Source organism: Meleagris gallopavo, chromosome 11 (genome assembly GCF_000146605.3).
Source record: "Meleagris gallopavo isolate NT-WF06-2002-E0010 breed Aviagen turkey brand Nicholas breeding stock chromosome 11, Turkey_5.1, whole genome shotgun sequence".
Lineage (NCBI taxonomy): Eukaryota > Metazoa > Chordata > Aves > Galliformes > Phasianidae > Meleagris > Meleagris gallopavo.
The window spans coordinates 5,646,955-5,663,748 of NC_015021.2; the positions used below are offsets into that span (position 1 = coordinate 5,646,955).

Here is a 16,794-nt window from a genome sequence, read left to right on the forward strand (position 1 = left end):
GCAGTGGGTCAAATTTCACTGTAACATGCATTCACGTAAATCCAGAATTACATACATCAATCTTAAAAACTTTATCTCACTGAAGTTAAACAGTGCAGCACTGAAGAACTTTTGACATTCACAGTATTTGAAGATGTTTGATGGCATAACAGAACCATTGGTACGCTGACAGTTTCAATGAAATAAGTGATGAATATCTGATGCTGTTTCTAATTAATTTTACAGTCCAATATCTCATTTAATCCTTTCTATCATCTAATAACATAATAAACAAAATGAAGAAACAAGCAGCACAGTACTAGATTAAATACACGGTGTAATTGGGACGACTGAAATCCAATTAAGAAACAGAAGATGAAAACAAAAACTGTCACCCAGACAACAGGGAGAGATACTCTGTGTATCTGTGGCACTGAATCAGTGAGACATGCAATCTCAGCATGAAAAACATGAGGACTGTTTGCATAAAAGCACTTGAGAAGATTTGGGTCATCAACCTAGGGGTGTCCTGAATGATTTTTGGGAAAAGCAATTTGAAGGTTCTGTGTAAGAATTCTTTCCTTAAACCCAACAGTGACCCACTGGAAAATCCCACCAATCTGTGGGGAGGAAACTGAAAGAAGCAGGTGATCCCTTGCATATAAGTATTCTCAATTTTACTTTCTTCAAAACCAACGAGGAAACTACCAGTTTCAGGATCGCACAGGTCTGCTGCAGCACAAGCAGCTGGGGGGAGAAGCAGCTCTGTGCCAGCCACAAAGGCTGCTTTCGGTTTGTTTTGTTTCTGACAGACCTGGAAAACGTTCTTCCCAGCCTGCTGCCCACTGAAATTGTGTGCCTGATTCACCTGTATACCCTCCATACTCCCACAACAGACCGAGCTTCTGATTTACACTGGAAAAATCCATGAAAACTGCCATCTTTCCCAATTCAAAATTAGCAGCATTAAAATGGAACTGCTCAGTTAAATCACTTGCATTTGTCAGCCAGAAGGGACCACTGATGGTTGCAGAGAATGCTTAGGAAGGTTTGTTCTCTCTAGCTCCAGCAACAGTGCCAGAAGGCAATCACACCAATTCTGTGCATTCTGCCTGTGCCTATTTTAGCCATTAACCTTGCCTCTCACTAGAGAAAACCAGAACTGATACAAGGATGAGCCAGCAGCACAAAGAAAGGCCTCTCAGCAGGAGCCTTGCTGCGGGCTCAGCACACTGCGCTTCTGGTAGTCCATGAAAAATTCACAGGGAAATAGAAATAGTGTTCAACTGCATATAAAAATCACTGTAAGTAACGTAAGTATGAAGCTTTTCAGTAGCAGTAGCTTAGATGCGCGTTACAGGCTATTACTGCTCTCGTCAGAAGAAGCAGTAACGGTGACAAGAAGCCATCTGGAAAAATCAAGAGTCTGTTGTGAAGGTCTGGCCTCTTTACCTCACATTTCACAGATGCATATGCAGAGGCAACAGCCCAGTTTGCTTGCAGTCACATTGCTCCTGGCTGCAAGGCCATCAACCGCTCTCCATAATCGTTCTTTGCACAGATGGAGCCTTCCAGTTCTGGGTTTTTAAGGTTATTTTTTGGGGGAAAGCAGGGGACATGGCTGCTGCCCTCCTGACAGTTTCAGAGTTCTGTCAACAGGCATGGACCAGGCATCACTGGTGTTTTCTTTCTTTCCCCTTCCTAAAGCTAAATGATTTTGGCCTTTCCCCCCCTCTTCTGCAGCAGAAAAAGCAACAGATTTCTACAAGCTTAAACACAGAATCTCTTGATATATCCCTGACTCTAGCTCTTATTGTCACTATCTCAAATAACATCTCACAAAACCAAAGATCTACTGCAGTTGTCTAATACAAATTGATACTAATATGAAGCAAAGCAGTATCCATCCCCAGAGACACAATTGTACCAGCAGCTTCTTGACAACATCTGCATCCAGCTTCCTTTGTTTTGGCTCTTCTTGGCAAAAAAGAGATTTTAACACTAAGCAAGACCTTTATTTTTAGTGGGAAGGAGGTGTTACAACAGAACTGGATACAGCTGCTACAGGGGCTTCCTTCAGAGCTGGCTGAAGTCAACTTTTCATCAAGATTTTAATTTTTCTCCTGCATTACTCAAAGTAAGACATTCTCCCTGTGCCAAAGAAACATGTAAGCTGTTACTGTTCAAGGTGAGGGAATTTTCACTGACTTTCCACATGTACTGGGCACCTCACTGGTGCATACCTTTAACATCCAAGCTTCACTTGGCCACAGTGAACTAAGCCAGGTAATAATGAAAGATCCAAGCTGCTTTGGAACATTTTGCTTACTTCATTAGTAGGTTTTTTGTTGTTGTTGTTTGTTTGTTTCTTTTTTTAATTCCAAATATAAAATCTCTTTTTAAATGTTAGTAAAAGTTTTTTAAATCTAATACCATGTACAGATGATATAAAATGCGTGATCATCGCATATCTTAACATACAAATACTAAATGCATATGTATTGATACATACGTGTATTATGACTACACAGACCACATTTTGTTCTACATCCCTATCTGATCTCCATCCTGACACTGAGCAGTTGCTGTGCTTGTTCTGAACTAAATAACAGGGACCACATATGTAATGATATCTGAACAACAATGACAGTTAAACTTAATTCAGAGGAACTGAGATGGTCCTGATATTTTTGCAACAGTGGGCCACAGAAATGTGTCCCTTGAAACAAAAACTAAAGCAGGATTAAATTGGAAGCATCTGTACTAGGAGTTGCACTTTTGCCAGAGTTGCCCCTGAACAAAGTCCTTCATTTCATCTGCATTCTCAAAACCTGCTGGTAATCACATCCCATATGTGCTGATTCACAAAAGATACACGCATCACAGGAAACACTGACAGTGCCAGGCTGTTAACATCTTGCTGAACAGAAGCCCAAGCCAGTTCTTTGGCTGAAAGTCTTAGATATCAAAAAGTGACCCCTGCACTTTCATCACATATAGAGACAGCATGTTATGTTCTGTATCGTGAAAGCATATTTGTGCAGGTAAAGTAGGAAAAAAAGAATGGTGTAATTAAATGAAAAACAAACAAACAAACAAAATCAGGTGCATTCTCTTCCCAAACAATTGCATACATTTTTCTACCAGAACTGTCTCATTACCACAATTCAGGACAGAAAGCCTATAACAATACCCTATTTAATTATAATATTTAATCATAAAGTTGAATCATACTTGGATGCTCCAAAGGAACACAATCAACTGCAATCTCCAAACTGCCAGGTATGGTCTGTATTTTGCTAATCTTCTCTGCTCTGCAATTACAGAAATGAGAACATTTTAGAAAATTAGAACAAGGAACATAAGACCCAAAATAGGAATTAAACCTAAATGAAAAACAGACTTTAAGATATGTAGTAAAAACCTTTAAAATAAACCTGTTGGTGGCCAGACTCAAAAGAAATGCATCAGGAGGGAAGAAATATTTTTTCTTTCTTGCTTTCACTCCTTCTCTATGCCTTCTCTTTGCAGGCAGTCACAGGTTATGGAAGACGAAGAAACTGCTGAACTAACAATTAATTCTTGCAAGGATAACTTACTTTTTATTTTTTTGTTTGAAACAAATGTTCTTTAAAAGTAATTCTGTGACCACTGAGACATGAGGAGCTCATAGAATCATTGTTTCTGAAAAGTACTATGCTGAAAAGGGACTGAGATGTATTCCTCGTGCCTAAGCAGCTTGAATTATGCCAAAACCATGATACTAAATTTCTTTTTATCTAGGATATGCATCAAACAGACAAGAAGAGCGGAGAATTCTTATTCAAGCACCAAGAATGTCAACAAAGTTTACCAATTACTAACAGTAAGGTGTTCCAAGTGATTAAGAGATTGATCCAATTTCCCTAGTAGATATTCAATCTTTCTGTGATCTCACATAAATGGAATAGGAAAAATTTATTATATTCTTTCTAGGTGCATCTGGAGTAAAGAAGAAATTCAAGCTTCAATTCTCGTGTTATTCATCTAGTCTTTGCTGTAGGATTAACCTGATCTACACCTATGTGGAAGAATACCCAGCCACACTGCTATTCATTAATTTACACACTGTCAAGCACTTGGAAAAGCTTTTTCTTTCAAATGTTCTCTCTGCAGTTTGACACGGACAAACAAACCAAACCAGGAACAGAGAAACTATTAAAGAACACTTTTTCACAGTTCCATGTGTTTGATTTTGTTTGTTTTTACGATACTGTCCCATGTTGGTTCCTTTACCTGCATCTCCTCTGATGGAAGTACGGAAGCTAATTTAAAAAATTACTATCTTTAGCTCACAGTAACATTTATTAATGTGCCAAATGACTTTCCAGGAAAACTAGAAAATCTAAAGCAGTCTTTGGCAGACACTGACTAATGTGAAAAACACCAATTTAATATGGCTACCTTGGCACATTGCACGAAACAATGAAAAAACCTGTGAAAAATAATTTGCACAGCTTTATAAAGCTTTTATACCTTCTCAAGTAGAATTAAAAAGCACTCCTTACCTTCTGTATTCAGCTATTAGCTTAATCAAATCTTCCATGGAAATCTTATTACTTTCTTGCCTGAATAAAGGCGAGAATCGTGAGTCTCTGTCAACATTTCCCTGATTATCTTTGAACACTGGTCTATAAAGAAAGAAAAGTAACATGTTTACAAACACATCAATTGGAATGTTTGAAATTGTCACGTCATCTTTTAATAAGCATATGACCTGAACTCTTCCACAGATTTAAGAACTTTCTGCAGAGCTTCACACAAGAAATCTTTTCAGAGGTATACCTCTGCAGGAGCAGAGACAGTTCCAGTGTATTTTACTTTACATTACACTGCCTCAGTTCTGCAAAGACTTAAGAATCTTACACTATGCAAACAGTCCCAAGTCACCTCAGTTGTAGCCTGACTGTTGACATCTCAGAGTTCCTGCATTTCAGTACTAGAACAGATCACCATGATCCAGCTCAGCATCCACTCATTTTTCCTCCCTTTATTTTTGGTTGTTAAGTCTCAGCTGAGAAAGCTGAAGCGTACTTCACCAGAGCCCACTTCCCACTCTACCCTCCACTGATCATTTTAATAAAAGAAATTACAGCAAAACATCAAATTGCAACCATTAGATCTCACCACATAAAGAAGCATGCGCTTGTGCAAAACCAGGGTAGAGACCCCTAGAGAGTTTTCTTATGCATTAAATCTGCTCTACGTCTTCCAGAAGCAAGACACCAACTCACCGTGCCTCAGCTTTCCTTCAAAAAACAAGCTTGTGGAACACTGACTAAATTTTTGGTGAACCAGTTACTAAGTGCCAAGTGAAATGGAAAGAAAGGATATGGTTTATAACTGGGAACAATAAGTATCAGCTGTCGTGCACACAGGAAAACATGCTCAGATATTTCCATTCCTGCTCGTTGACACTTGAAGGATTTAATTAAGACATTGCAATGCCCTTTGTACAGCCCCAAGGGTCACACACATTGGCTGGACTGGATAATGTAGCAGCTATCCAAATTAATGAACTTTGGATTCAACCGCTGTACGCTAAAACATTGCTTAACAAAAGTAAAATGTTCTTGACACTAAGTGCTGTTCTGTGAATCATTTGGCCAATCTTTCTTCTTTAATTTACTTCTCTGTTTCACTGCCAGGGAGAAGAGTAATTGATGCCAGCACAAATCGCTGCCAGATGCAAAATAATGGAGTAAACCCTTGGAAGAAGATCCCAAGAATGAGTACAAACGCACCCTGTCTTTAATTAATTAACTGAGAGAAACACTACTATTTCATTTCTTTGTAACTGTAAAGAATAATAGACCCTCTTCTATCAGATTTTTGCTTTCAAGAATTACGGGGAATAGAGTCCACACCAGCGTCACATATTTTAAGTTACTAGGAAGAAACCAGACCCAACTTCTGGCAGCCATTGGTTATTTTACAAATCCTATTAAACCATCGATGGAAAAACAGAAAAAAGATAAGATTAAATAACTATTGCAGTATTGGTGACATTATGACGAGCTCAGCATTGTTTCCTCCTTCTCCAGAATACCAGAGAGGACCAAAACATTGAGAAGATTTTGGCTGTGCCACTGGGCTCTGCACTGGGGTTGCTGAGCAAACCCATCTTCTGTGGGAACCTATGAATAATTCCCATCCTGGTGCTCAGCACACCAGAGGCACTTAGTAAACCAGGCTGGGGGTGTTCATAGTGAAGAAAGAGCCAGATCTATGTTGGAAGTAGCTCACTCCAAGGGCACTTGCCACTACAGGTGCAATTCAGACATTCAGGGAAAGCAAGCTGATCCCCACAAACGCATCCTTCCTGAATTCAGAGCAGAGTTCGACTGCTTGCTGCTGGTCAAACTATATGGACATATTCATGCTCCCAGCTCTTTAAAGTTGAAGAACGGTCACAGTAGCAGTACTATATATTTTACACCTGCAGTTAAAAAGCTGCACTCCCACATTTTGCTGGATCCATTCAGTTCCTGGGTACAGATGGAGCACCTTATCACAGTGAACATACCAAAGGCATTTTAGAACAATGAGTGGCAAGGTCAAGGAAAAGCAAATGTAGCAAAACACTTCAACAGCCCAGGAGTCCAATACTTATCTAATATATTAATGATTTCTTACTACCTGCTACTTATTTATTAAATAGATCTTAAAAAGAAAAGAACAAAACTAAAATCCTGAAGAAATTGTCAGATTTCACTATAGAAAATGATACTTTTCCAGTATTTTAAATGTTTCAATTATTCTACTGTTCTGATACAAACAGCTGATAGTCCACAATTACAACAACTCTCTAAATGCAGAAAACCTACACAAGGTTGGTAATTTCACTCTGAAACACACTTTTCAGTAGAAAATTATTCTGACACATTGCAATTCTAACTTAAACTGTATACCTGTGAGAGCATATAGGCACCAGATTACACCAGTGACAGCAAGAAATCGGGAAGGAACCCTGAGTCATCCTTTTGCATGATGATAACCAACTGGATGCCACATGAGATAATTAAAGTTTCAGTCACTTGTATAAAACTCAACTGTCAGACTTTGACTCGCTAAACATATATGTAAAAATCACATTGTGGTCATCTGCAATTGCTTTAGGGGGGAAAAATTTCTGCAGAAAAACAGGAGTGAGGCTAATGCCAGAATGGAAATGTGTTTTCCAGTTATTTCAAATGCAGGGTTTTGCTATTTATCCCAGTCAGATCATTTTTTTCCCCCTGTAATATGATAGTCTCCAGTGGAAACTTCTCTTTTCAAGCTGAGAAAATAGAAATAGTTTGCACAGGGCCAAATTATACTTTGCTTTTACTGAAGAGTGTTCTGAGTAATGTTAAAACACAAATAGATGTAAATGAGGGCAGAATTTGACACAATGATCTAAATAAATTCCTTGTGCAACTCCACTGATGCCAACAAGATCATACACGTGGTTTATTTGGTCAACAATCTTTACACTGTTATCTCATCCCCATAAATGATTAATAATGAAAAGTTTTAAGAGCTGATAAACACACCCGAACGTATTTTCAGTAATTAATCAAACAGACGGAAGGAAAGCTCCTCAATGTTATGGGCAGTGAACCACTGAAGTAGAATGACATCCAAAACTACTGCCTGCTGGAACTGAGGGACATCCACAAATTCCAGGTACATCCTCCGCTCACATGCAGGCCATCTGTGTAATGCACACACTGTAACTGCCTACAAAATGTTGAGCTTGCTCTGCATCTGCTAACACAAGCACGTATTTCTATTTCTATGTGGGAAACCGTACCCAGAATATTGGTTAAATAAACATATTTAGGACTGATTTGATGCTATCCTACGGAAGGTGTAGAATACAGCACAACATGAAAGTCTTTTCTGTCTTGCTTTCCTGAGGAAAATAACACTAACAGAGGAAGGCTCAGGCTCCTGACTACCCAATCCCCACTGTACTGAGGCACACACACAAGCAATGACTGAATTACAGAGCACATAACTGCAGGTGGAGCCACCAGCAACAGTCAGCCAGGACAGAGCCAACAAAAAGCCAGCCTGTCGCCCAGCCTGAACCTCTTGCCACCATACCATCTATTACATGCTAAAAGTAGCCCATCAATAAAAAAACAGACACCCATCAATATCATTTTGATGAATGGCCCTTTGGCTTTAATACAATAATACTGTATTAATGAACACCCTTGAGCTTGCTGTGACAGATCAGAGCACATTTTCTGCCCTTCTCCTGAGCGTGCGCCCACTTCTCCTGTTCCCATTGGATACTGAGAAAAAAAATTACATCAGTGAAAAATAAATGATTACTCAAATGGCCATATCTTTATGTTTGCTTCTTTGCCATCCAAGCACCGTATGCTAAAAATACAAGTTTTCACCTACATGTTGAAGGACAAACCATGTGATTCTGGTACCCCATACTTCCACACCAGAAGAACACAGCCACAGAGCCATCCCTAATGGTCATGGAGAGCACCACACATGACATTTTCACCTAATGCTTTTTCCTTCTTCCTTTCTACAGCTTCAGGCAGCCCTCCAGCAGGCCTGCTGTGTCAGAACAGAAAAAGAGGATTGCTTGTGCTTGCTGATGGATGAGCTTTCCTTTTTATAGAGAATATAAAATATTGTATTCCCTGCTCCATGCATGGCAGAAAGACGGTGCTGCCAGAGGGACACACAGAGTGGCTTGGTCAGAGAGATCTGTTATCACAGAGCTACAGCAAGATGAAGAAAGGACAGAAGACTGAGAAGGAACAAACAGAAAGGAGGATAGAGGAATTATTAGAAAATCTGAAGAAATGATGAAAAGAAGGCAGCCACATCTATTTTGGCAACTTGATAGAAAGGGATCAAGAGGCATGGGAAGAACAGGCTATACAATGACCCACTGGAAAGGAGAAGAAGAGTGGAAGAGCAAGAATCAAATATTGCTACTGCTACTGCCAACTGACCTTCCAAACAAGAATGTAACAGGTCTCTTTCACCTAGTAACCAGTAAAGCTGCAGAAGTACCTAAAGTATTCTCATTTCCATGGCCTAAGGCACTGTACTGGGGTCACCATTACTCCAGTCCTCGGTTATACTTACTTGAAATGTGACAGGCAGAACTTTAGACTGTTGAATCTGTATTTTAGGTGGCCATTACATCCTTGTATATGACAGTAACTATCTTTGTAGGAAATGATTGTAAAAACCGTGACTTTGAAAACCTTTCAGTAATTTTTAGCATCAAATCACTAGTGGAGTTCACAATATCCAGATAATCTGTCAGTTAACCTCTGTTACTCTCTGGCAACTTCACTACTTACTTAAATAAAAGATTCCAACACAGTAACATTTAATGAGAAAGTAACCAATACTCATCTGTGTGAGAAATAGGGCAATGAACTAATAAAGCTGCAGGATCTTCTGGGGTCTGCATCACACAGAAAGCTTTGCTTAGCTTTAGGCAGAACAAGTGAAAAGCAGTAAGATGACACAAATCCAAGAGTAGAATAATCTATAAGATATTACTACAAATTATAAGAAGAATTAATACATACCTCACCGACCAAGCAAATGGCATACGGTATTTTCCCAGCTTGCTACAGAATTGTTTATTGGATTTTAACACTTTCTGTGCACACTACAAAACAAAAAAAAAAACCCAAAAAACTGAATTGTGTCACCAATGTGCCAATAATATGTACAGCACAGGATAACAAACTATCACTCTGCTGGAGAGGTTGTAGCGGCCCCAAAATAATTGGATCTGATACTGCCCATGACAGAAGGTTCTGCAATGGACAGGAGAGACATCATGGAACTGCTGACAAATTAAACCTCTTCAGTGTCCTCTAAGTCAGAACTACAGCAGTTAAATTACTATTCCACTTTGCTTTCATATATCTATGGCAAATGCTCTGTCTGTTCTCAGACACAGGTACTACCCTGGTTATGTAAGCATACAAAGAGCACTAATTCAGAATTCATAAAAGATTACTGAAACCGAATTTCACTTTGCTAGGACGTAACTAGCATAGGAACGCACCATGCATGGATTCATATGCTTCAGTCAAAATGGCATTTTTTTCATTTTGTGAGATTGTAGTTGGTCACCACATAATAATTTATCTTAACAAAGTTAGTGGAGTTTGGGCATTTGCTTTCTTAGGAGATTTGCAAGCAGAATTGCCAATGCCTTCAGCTTCCAATAGGCTGAAACTTACAGAGAAGGAACTTGTTCATATTACTTTACCTTATAAGAATCAGGATTCTTAATGTAAGGTTCAGCACTGCTGGCAATGTTTCCTGTGAGCACCTTCTCTATTTTTGCTACTAATACGATCTCAGAATGAGGATTACTTATGGAGAAAAGAGCCTGAGAATAGAAAAGAGAACAGTAAAAAAGTACATGGCAATACTGATGAAATGAAATACTGCCAATGCTCTTTGCTTATGGAAATGCCACCAAACCAAATTCAGAAGACATTACAAAGGATATCTCTCTATGCATTCAAGACAGCCAGAGGGAAACTAAAATCTTCGTATTAGCTCTGCAGTGAGATTGTGCCCTCAGCACCTTGCAAAGATACTAACTGAAGTGAAGAAATGCTAGAATCACCTAACCTAACCATTCGTCTGGGACAACACTAACATCAAACTCGTGGGAATGGCACTGAGAAGAAATGCAATATAAGGCAAGAACATAGGAGTACTTGGAGATTAACTGTGTTTAGATGAGGCTTTAAGTTCAGTTTTGATTGGGTGGTTTGAAAAACATCAGTGAACGAACCCAAAGAATTCAGGAAATGCGTTCGGTCTCTCTATATGACAGACATTAATTATTTGAATTGTAAATGGATTGTAAATATCATGCAACTGTATCCAAGTACAATTGATATATATTGTTAGAAAAAGCATGTTATGAAAAAAGAACCACTGGTAGTAGAAAAAGTCTCCAACCAAAAATTAATACTACTGAACTAAAATTAGTCTTGAGAGCACTAAGTCACATAAGCCACACGTGGAATACCTGTTTTGGGTACTTCAGCCATTCTTCTGGGAACCCCCTGACCTGTGGTTCTTCCACTTCACTTGAGTCTATATTTTCAACAGTGCCGTTTTCTAATGAAAACGAAGAACCTGAGATCATCTGTCTGACGAGAGCATGGTTCAAATCCACATGAAAATCAGCAGATATCTTCTTGCCATCCCTGACATCATACAGTGCCACGCTCACAAAGAAAGGCTCCACCTGGAGAAAACACCAGAAACAAAACAATGCAGTAACCGAGAGAGAGAGAGAGTAAAATCCTTTATTAGAACCATAGAGCTAGAAAAAAGAAAGTAAACGAAGACTGTTTACAAATTATGAGATTCATTGAAAACACATGTTCACCCAGCAACAAAGATTCCAACATTTAGGGGCTTTTAAAGGTAGCTCATTGACACTGGGCCAGAATAGCAATCAGCAGCTAACACAGAAACTTGCAGAAAGAATACAGAAATGTCTCTGTTGCAGATAATGATTAGAGTAAATTAACAGACCTCAGAGAAATGCTACAGAATAATTTTAACGCAAATTTGCACTCATTATAAAAGAATGGATAGTGAGGGCGGGCCTTCCAGGGATCATCAGAAATGTGACCAGAAATGATGACAAATGTAATGAGATGAAAAACGTTTACTGGTACAAACACAAACGCGTGGGTGTATTATTCAGTGGGAAACACATGTTCTATTTTGCTAGGAAACCAAGAGCATACAAACAGCTCTGACAGTACCCACTTGTTCTATTCCATAGTGCCAGGGAATTAAATCGTATGACTGTAAGTAACCTCTATAGAGACTTCACTATTCTGATGAAACATCAGTCAGAATAAGAGAGATGAACTTGTGATGACAAGTTCTGAGCCGTTTGGAAATCGGAATCTTAAAACTCAGGAGATAAGGGCATGTATAAGCAGGTACAATATTCTGGGCTTTTGCAGCCTCTGTAATGAACAAGTGCATGCCCTTGATTCAGTTATCATGAGCTCCCTTAAACAGCTATTCCAGTCTGCCAAAAAAGTATTGATCACATTATGCTGAATATGCACTCACTGGAGAGGTCATCGTCATATGGAAATACACAAACAAAATAAAAATCGATGCTTCATGGAATATATGAAAGTTGAGTTTCCAGGACACATTTCTCAAAACCTTCCCTGCTTCTGAGGAGAATTAACCTTAAGCTATGGATTGGTAACAACAACTTCCCTTTCCCTGCATTTTTTTCTTAAAGTAAACATGAACAAAATTTTCTGCTTTGTCCTTTTTTTAATATATATTTTTATTTTTAACTCTGGGCTTTCCTTCTTGATGAAGCATCCAGTCCTTTTTATTTGCCTTTTCATCTGTAATCTAATCTGCCCCCAAACTCTCTGAGAAAAACAACTAAAAACACCAATTACCCACCACCAACTGATATTCAATTGCCTCCTTACATAGACCTTTGCAGTTTAAACTTGTTCTTACAGCAACTGTTAAGGATCCTCAAGAGTCTTAACGTTTTCAATTCCCCATTCAACTGTAGCTAAAAGTTTGCAATCTAAATCAGCTTCAAAGTGCTGGAAGGTTCCCCAGCCTCATCACTCGTTTCAAAGGGATAGGCTGAGGGGGAGCTAACCAAGTGTAGTAAGCACAGAGGAAGCCTTTTTCGAAGGGGGAGAAAAAGAAAAAGCAGACAGGGAAACAATGAAATCTTACATTAGTTGAAGGATCATTTTCATTTTCAGTAACGCAGGCCTGGAGATTCCAACTGAGGGATTTGCAAGTTATCAGGATCCGCTTAGCAGGTTTTTCTTCAAATGGCTTGATCACTGAGTTTGTCCCTGGAAACTCCTTTTTCTGAGGATTCACTGACTGAAATACGTTAGGTGATTAGTTATATATGGAAAAAGCATGATAATCCAAAACTCAGAAAGCCTTCTAGAGGTGTTTACTATCACTGAATTACCTGAAAACCTCGCAAAATCACTGCTGATATCTCCATATTCCTTGTTAAGTCAACCAACAAGCATTCATTTAGCACAAACAAAAATGCTATTTTAATCATGAAGTCTAACACTAAATAAGCAAGCTGAGGATAAGAAGAAAAGCAATCTGCCCTTCCTACCATTTCCAGCTAAACTTCTTTCACATACATAAACTTGTATACCTCCAATTGTACCTCCTGCTTTTTAAACCCATTCACATTTTGTAGTCAAATTCAGTGCACTGAAAAACGATAAAAATCTGTTACTGTGACATTCCTAGTCCAAGGAAAGGTTCTGTTTCTGTAATATTTTCAGTCTGCTTTACTGACTCAAAGTTTAGCTACACTGGACAAGATGATCTGCAGAGGTCCCACCCAACTACAACCACTTTGCGATCAGATAAGGGCAGTCTGTGCACAAACCTCTGCAGAGCAGGGACAGCATTTTTCCCCCCCACTCATTTTGAAGCTGAAAAGAAACACCATTTCCATTCTACTTTTATTTTCAGCCTAACAGTCCCGTGCATACAAGTGAGATTAGCACAGGGTGGAACTCTCAGTTGCTCACTGAACTCCCAACCACAGAGGTAGCTTAGCTAACCCTGTTAGCTCAGCATCTGTATTTAAAAACTTACAGGAACTTGAAAAGGTAATTTCACTTACTGCTATATCAGGATCCAAGGAGAAAAGATTTAGTCGCTCTGTATTTCGAGAAGCTTTCACTGTTTCTTCTGTTTCTGTGATGTACTGTAGTGACAAACAATAAATTAGTTTTCTGCACAAGAACAGAAACCCATAGAGTTGTTAAACCTTTAAATGAATGACCAGTGTGTCACTTATAATAACAGCCCTCACTTCTGCAGCAGGTATTTCAAAGTGCTTTCAAACATTCTTTGAAGGTTATGCCTTTGTGAAGAAGGATTTTCAGCCTGCAATATACTTCAAAGGAACCCAAAAGAAGACCAATTAAGTAACTCAAGTTCATATATGTTACTAAAGAGTCCATTGTTAAGATGTCAGAATAGTGGCTCACCACACTGAAAACACTTTGGGGATTCACAACCCCAGGGAAAAACAGACTCCCACAAAACCATTTTTGTTGCAGGGAATGCAGAGAGGAGAGTGGGAAAGCGTTGTCCTGCCTTTCAAACATGCAGAATCCCACAGACTGCAGAACACCCACAAATGTCAAGCTTGGGACTCCTCTCCCCACCACCCATCTCTCTGTCCCTGGTTCAGGCAGATTCAGGATCAGGAGATGAGGGACAGGCCCTGGTTACTGCAGCAAGGTATATAGAGCAAGGGCTAAAAAGAAGAACTAACTATATAAAGGGCAATACAAGCACAAAACAAATTGCTGACCATTTATTTTAGCCTTGCAGGCCAACAGTAAAGAAAGCATTTGCTTTAATTAAACTATCTGTGGTAAAGAAAGAACCTGCCTACTGAGAAAATGATCAGATACTATTGTTGCCCTCCCACATGAACACAATGATTTATCTTTTGTTGTTGTAGCTATTTTAATTGTGTGACCATTTCATAAATATGAATATGACCTAAAGCAAAATGTAAACCAAATTCTGTCTCATTTTCATTCAAATCTGTAGAAATAACATTCTCAGACAGCATTTTGCTGTATGTGTGTATAAGTGGGTAGCATCTATAGATGCTCCGTGACAGAAGGTTACAAACATCATACATTCACTTAGGAAAACCAGTGATGATGATGTACTTCCAACCCAGCTTCTCCTCATTTTAGCATCTTCGACAATTATTTCATTTGCATGGTGTAGTCTGAGAGATCTAGAAGACAAAAATATCTCTACATACATTTTTCAATGAAATTAGTGAAGGTGATGAACAGTTTGCAGCTTGTTTCCTTTAAGTGCTGCAAGTCATATAGGAAACCCTGTCTCTCTAACGGCTAAAGTCTGTGAAATGCAAGTTAAAAAAGTAAATACTTCTTAAGCAACTGCAGGGGTTAGTTCCTTATTGACTTCACAGGTATAAATCAAACCACTCTGGCAAGCATGTACTTTCTTTACACCCAGTGGAATTCTTTTCATTTATACAAAGCCATCAACTCAGAAATAAAATTATTTCCATCACTTATCATGTCTCTAACACACAAAATGGGGTGTATGCTATTTTTAAACCTTTCACAACAGTACTGATAATCTGTTGGCAGGCATGTTGACCTAGGCGGCACTTTCTACTCAGCTTGTAAGGACAAACATAACAGCCATTACTTTTGCAAAGTCTGGATGCAAGGTGTTCTCTGAAGAATCAGCCTCTTCTTGAGAGCAATCATAATTCACTGAAGCTTCTGCAGGGTCTTGAAAAGGGGAAACAAATAAATAAATAAATAGGTCAATGTTTTTGTTATGCTTGCTCTTACCAGTGGGTTTTAAAAATCAATCCCCATCCGACTCCTTTTTGTTCCCTCTTAGAATCCATCTCTAAAATGGAGGAGATACTTATGTGACCTCTGTTCACCCCAACCTCAACTCCCAGCAGTGTTTACTATAACAGAGACTGTATTTAAGCTTCAAAAGATGCTGGACTCTACTTGTTGAAGTGTCTGGAACATCCATCCATGACAAATATTCGTGTCCACACCAAAGACATCTTCCTTCCCTCCTGAGACAACCCTGAAAATTTAATGCCAACCCAAAGATTTTGGACTCCCAGTAAAAGGAGTTTTCAGTGCAGTCAGTGAGGCAGACAGGACCCTATCTGCTCTTTGAGAAGAAAGTCTGGACTCCAAAAGCTGCAAATCTACATTTCCAGAAAATGGCACTATACAGCAAATCCTTTATTTAGCTCTTGCTTTCAGACCAATGTGAAATAAGTCACTACAGACATTCAAGGCCATTCTGCCAAGAAAGAATCATGCCTTTTGACAAGCTAACAAGCAAGAGGAATGTGCTATGATGTTATCGGCGTTTTTACCCCTAAAAAACTGGTTTCTGCTAACCTTATGTCTTTGATGCTCCTCACGCATTTCTCTTGCTGTTACTTAATACCCTAATGGGTGGAATTTTCAAAAGCACTTCTCTGATTCTGAAGTGCAAATCCCTCGTGCCTCCAAATCATAAAAACATATCTTTGGCTATATGAAGAGTTTTCTGACCCCCCCCTGAAATCAGAACTTATTATAAACACTAGGTTAAAGCCTTCAGTTAGCTCTGAACTTCCTCGAGATTCAGATGCATGGGGGTTCAAAGCTTTGATTTAGTTCATACTAAAAGTGCTGGTGATAATTTTTACTAAGGTTTCAAGTGTTTTCAGTTATACAGTTTTAGCTAGGATTCATCAAACTGAACATGGATTTATTATGTGAAATGATGAATTATTGTCTCATGAAGAGTACAGTATGACCAAGCATCTAATTCTTTCCTACATGGTGAAAGCACAATAATATGCAAAGTCACAAAAGCAAGAAACGAAAAGTCAATAAGCTTCCAGGGAAAGAGCAATACACCAACAGCTGGTGATTTTTTTTATAATCCTAGCTCCAGATGTTTAAAGAAAAACAAAATGCTGGAAAAAGAATCTTTCCCCAAGAGCAGACTCTTTAAAACTTTCTTGAGACCCAAGACAGTAAAACACAATGTACCAGTAAGATCATTGACAGGGTGAACTACTCTTGAAAAAGAGCTGCATAAGCAAAGCAGAGCCATGCTGTTCCTGCTGACTTTAAGGGGAGCAGCTTTAGTTCCCTCTCACAGCCTTTTGAAAATGATCTGTGGGTAGTT

General features: G+C 38.9%; 1 protein-coding gene across 1 annotated transcript in view; it reads right to left on the bottom strand.

Moving 5' to 3' along the window:
* The window catches only part of LOC100538484 (dedicator of cytokinesis protein 10), a gene marked incomplete at its 5' end in the record, with an annotated part of 53,223 nt that overhangs the window by 18,050 nt on the left and 18,379 nt on the right, over window positions 1-16,794 (bottom strand). Inside the window, 8 exons of the mRNA XM_019618860.2 lie at window positions 3,214-3,293; window positions 4,527-4,649; window positions 9,582-9,664; window positions 10,277-10,399; window positions 11,054-11,275; window positions 12,769-12,924; window positions 13,700-13,783; window positions 15,286-15,371. Of these exons, the coding sequence (XP_019474405.2) occupies window positions 3,214-3,293; window positions 4,527-4,649; window positions 9,582-9,664; window positions 10,277-10,399; window positions 11,054-11,275; window positions 12,769-12,924; window positions 13,700-13,783; window positions 15,286-15,371 (957 nt within the window). The remainder of the gene's footprint in view (window positions 1-3,213; window positions 3,294-4,526; window positions 4,650-9,581; window positions 9,665-10,276; window positions 10,400-11,053; window positions 11,276-12,768; window positions 12,925-13,699; window positions 13,784-15,285; window positions 15,372-16,794) is intronic.